The 4,545-nt window shown below is 41.0% G+C and overlaps 1 protein-coding gene across 1 annotated transcript in view; it reads right to left on the minus strand.

The window, feature by feature from the left end:
* The window catches only part of Rad51c (RAD51 paralog C), a 27,060-nt gene that overhangs the window by 13,929 nt on the left and 8,586 nt on the right, over positions 1 to 4,545 (minus strand). The window contains exon 5 of the mRNA XM_029546184.1: positions 3,722 to 3,853. Coding sequence (XP_029402044.1) covers positions 3,722 to 3,853 — 132 coding nt within the window. The remainder of the gene's footprint in view (positions 1 to 3,721; positions 3,854 to 4,545) is intronic.

The raw sequence follows: 4,545 nt of genomic DNA on the forward strand, positions 1-4,545 counted from the left end.
TTTCAAGACAGGGTTTCTCTGTATAGCCCTGGCTGTCCTGGAACTCACTTTGTAGACCAGGCTGGCCTCGAACTCAGAAATCCGCCTGCCTCTGCTTCCCGAGTGCTGCTATTTTAGTTTTTTGAGATAAAGTCTCAGTATATAGCCCTGACTGGCCTAGAACTCATTATGTAGACCAAGTTGGCTTCACACTTGTGGAATTACAGGAATTACCATGCCCATATCTCCTGATACTAATTTTTCAGTACAGAAAAGTCCATATGGTTTCTTTTAAACCTCACAGTGAGCTTCAGAGCATCCAGAGCCACACAATGATACCTGTCTCAAAACAAAACAACAAAAACACTCAAAAAGGGGATGGAGAAAATGGCCCAGCAGTTAAGAATATTTGCTGCTCTTGCAAAAGAGCTGGGTTCAGTTTCCATCACCTGTGTGGTATCTCACAAGCATCCTTAATGCCAGTTCCAGGGAATCTGATGCTTCTCTCTGACTTTCACAGGCACCAGAAGCACACAGGATACATATACATACATATCGGCAAGACATTCATATACATAAATAAATTTAAAGTGTTTTTAGATACTCAAAACTGCTAAAGATGCAGGAAAACAAGATGTCCCCCCCCCTTTGGTTTTTCAAGACAGGGTTTCTCTGTATAGCCCTGGCTGTCCTAGAACTCACTCAATAGACCAGGCAGACTTAGAACTCAGAAATCCACCTGCCTCTGCCTCCCAAGTGCTGGGATTAAAGGCGTGCGCCACCACTGCCTGGTGCTACAATTTATTTTTAAGGAGAACGGGCTTTCAGGCCTGGCATGGTGGTAAATAGCTTTAATTCTAGCATTGGGAAACAATCACAGGAGAATCTCTGTGAGTTCTAGGCCAGTCTGGTCTATACAGTGAATTCTAGGCCAGGTAGGAACATATAGCAAGATTCTGTCTTGAAATAAATAAATATAGAAAGAATATACTTCCAAAGAAGGATGTGACAGGTCAGTCAGTAAAATGCTTGATACACAAGCCTGAGAACTTGTTTTGACCTGGATTCCCAGGCCCCAGGTGAAAATGTCCCATGTACTGGCCTTTCTAAAATCCACCACTGGATTGTAAAGGCATTTTAGGCATCTTAGCCTAACTGCCAAGCTCCAGAACAGTCAGAAAACTACACCTCAAAACAGAAGGCAGACAACTCTTAGGAGGTCTGAAGCTGACCTCTGGCCTCCAGGAACACACACATACACATACACATGCACAAACACAAACTCTCAGAGAGAAAAAACAAAACAAAACAAAACCCCATACTTTCAAACACACTTTCTGCAGGTTATTAGTAATATAAAACAACATTTAAAAGAGAAAGGGAACTTAAGATGCTAGCCAGTAAAAAGTACTTGCTAGGCAAGCATGAAGACCTGAGTTCAGATGCACATCTACAGTCTCAGGGCTGAGGGAGGCAGAGACAGGCAACCTAGACAAACAGACCTTGTCTCAAAAACTAAGGTGGCTGACACAGTGACATGGCTCCACACATGGAGGAAGGAGAAACCCAACTACCCTAAGTTATCCTCTGATCTCCACACGCACAGGAAGGGCACGTGTGTAGGCATATATGCACAGCAATAGCTCGTGTGCACACATGCATGTAGAGGCACACAAAATAAACAGAACTTTTAAAAAATTAAAATTAAGGTGGAGAACGACTGAGGAAGACACTCAATGCTGACCTCTGGCCTCCACAAGCACACGCATACTTGTACATGTGCCTACATACACACACATGGACACATACACAAGCCAATATGTATGTATGTATGTATGTATGTATGTATGTATATATAGATATATATATATATATATGCATATATATACATATATAGATATATATGTATATATATATACAAGCCAATATATATATACAAGCCAATATGTATATACATTTAATGGAGAGAGAAACAACAAGCAAGTTAACTGAATTAAAATGGGGCAGGGGACGTAGTTCAATGGCAGAATTGTTTGCTTAGTGTGTCTGAAGTCCTGAGCTGGAGCAGCAGGTGCAACAAAACAAACAGTACCAACAACAAACCACCAAACCTAAGCCACTAACTCTACACAGCCCGTTTGTCTTGGGTGCCCTCTACTGGGGGATCTTCAGGATGCCATCATTAACAATGTTGGATTCCAATTAACAGAACTAAGAAATAACGCAAAGGGCAAATGCTTAGGCAAAAAGAATATGGCAAAAGGGCTAGTGAGACGGCTCAGTGAAAGGCACTGCCACGGACACTGACAACCTAAGTTTGATCCCTGAGACCCCTAAGTGGAAAGAACTATGTTCTGCAAGTTGTCTTCTAACCGTGTGCTATGGTACATGTACATGCACACAGAATAAATAAGATGTAACTTAAGAATAAGATCTGGGAAAAAAAAAAAAAAAAAGAATAAGATCTGGGGGCCGGAGAGAGTGGGCTAGAGTGGGAAGAAAAAAAAAAAAAGAATAAGATCTGGAAAAGAAAATGTTTTTTGCCGGGCGTGGTGGTGCACACCATTAATCCCAGTACTCAGGAGGCAGAGGCAGGCGGATTTCTGAGTTCGAGGACAGCCTGGTCTACAAATGAGTTCCAGGACAGTCAGGGCTACACAGAAAAACCCTGTCTTGAAAAACCAAAAAAAAAAAAAAAAAAAGAAAATGTTTTTAATTTTATAGAGGAAGTTCTTTAAAAAAAAAAAAAAAGATTTATTTATTTACTATATGTTAAGTACATTGTTGCTGTCTTCAGACACACCAGAAGAGGGCATCAGATCCCATTACAGATGGCTGTGAGCCACCATGTGGTTGCTGGGAATTGAACTCAGGACCTCTGGAAAAGCAGTCAGGGCTCTTAACTACTGAGTCATCCAGCCCAGAGGAAGTTCTTTTTATTTGTGTTTGGTGTATTATAGGCATGTACTAAGAACTTCCTTAACAAGGTTAAAAAAAAAGACTAACTTAAAAGCATTTTACCCTTCTCCTCTCTTTTGACGAGTATATTTTTGTCAGTGGGAAGACGTGGCTGCAGAATGGAAACAAATGGCGAACAGGTATCCCTGTACTCCTAACCTCATCATTACTGCTCCCTTCATAGCTCAAATCTAGAGTTAGCTCGATACAGCAGCCCAGTAGTAGACACTTGCCTACCTATAATTCATGCATGAGGTTCTGGGTCTAATCCCTATTATAAAAAACAAAAACTGGCTTTTCTTTTTTTTTTTTTTTTAAGATTTTATTTATTTATTCTATGTAAGTACACTGTAGCTGTCTTCAGACACTCCAGAAGAGGGAGTCAGATCTCGTTAAAGATGGTTTGAGCCACCATGTGGTTGCTGGGATTTGAACTCAGGACCTTTGGAAGAGCAGTCGGGTGCTCTTACCCGCTGAGCCATCTCACCAGCCCAAAAACTGGCTTTTCTACAAAGTATCTACATTAAAAGCCGTGTATGATAACACATCTGAAATCTCAGCACTAAGAAGGCTGAGGTAGGAGGACAGAGTTGAAGGACAGGCAGGACTACATTATCAAGTTTCAGGTTATTTATCGAGGCTTTATCTCTAACAACAACCACAAGAATAACAACCATAACTCCCTCCCAACAACAACAACCAGAAATTCCCCAAACCATATAGACATTATTTACTCAGGCAAAATTTGTATCAATTTAAATTCCTCCTGGCCCACAATACTTACAGCTAGTCTGTGATTATTTGCAAGGCTGATCATTTGTTGGGCGAGGCCATTGAGTAATCGAGTACGAAGGGATAGATCTTCAAGGTCATGACGAAAGGGAAAAGCAATTCCGTCTATTATCACTAACTGCACCTAAAGACAGAAGAAACTAGGTCTGGAGTTAAAATTATAATAAAGATGGCATCCCCAGAGCACATTGCATTACATAAATAAATCTTAAAATTTGGGCTGAAAAAGTAAAGAAATCTAGCTAGCTAGCTGGGCATTTTTTGATGAAGCTGGAAAGATGGCTCAGCGATTTAGAGTATACACTGCCCTTACAGAAGCCCTGAGTTCACTTCCCAGCACCCATGTCAGGCAGTTCACAATTTCCTATAACCCCAGATCTCTGTAGGCCAGCCAGTTCTTCACCTGTGGGTCACAACCCTTTTGGGGGTTGAATGACCCTTTCACAGGGGCTACATATCAAATATTTACATTATAATTCATAAAAGATACAAAATTACAACTATAAAGTAGCAATGGACATAATTTTATGACTGAGTGTCACCACATGACAACCTGTACTTAAGGGTTGCAGCACTAGGAAGGTTGAGCAGCACTGCTCGAGGGCATCTAGTGCCCTCCTCTGGCCTCCAGTCACTTATAGAATTAAAAATAAAATAAGAACATGGTAGTATATATCTATCATCTCAGCACACAGGAGGTAAAGGCAGGAGGTTCATGAGTTTCTGGCCAGGCTTGGCTATACAGTGAGATTCTAACTCAAATTAAGTAAATACAAATGAAAATTAAGAGTTTTCTTTTGGAGCCGGGCGTGGTGG

Source organism: Mus pahari, chromosome 14 (genome assembly GCF_900095145.1).
Source record: "Mus pahari chromosome 14, PAHARI_EIJ_v1.1, whole genome shotgun sequence".
Classification (NCBI taxonomy): Eukaryota; Metazoa; Chordata; class Mammalia; order Rodentia; family Muridae; genus Mus; species Mus pahari.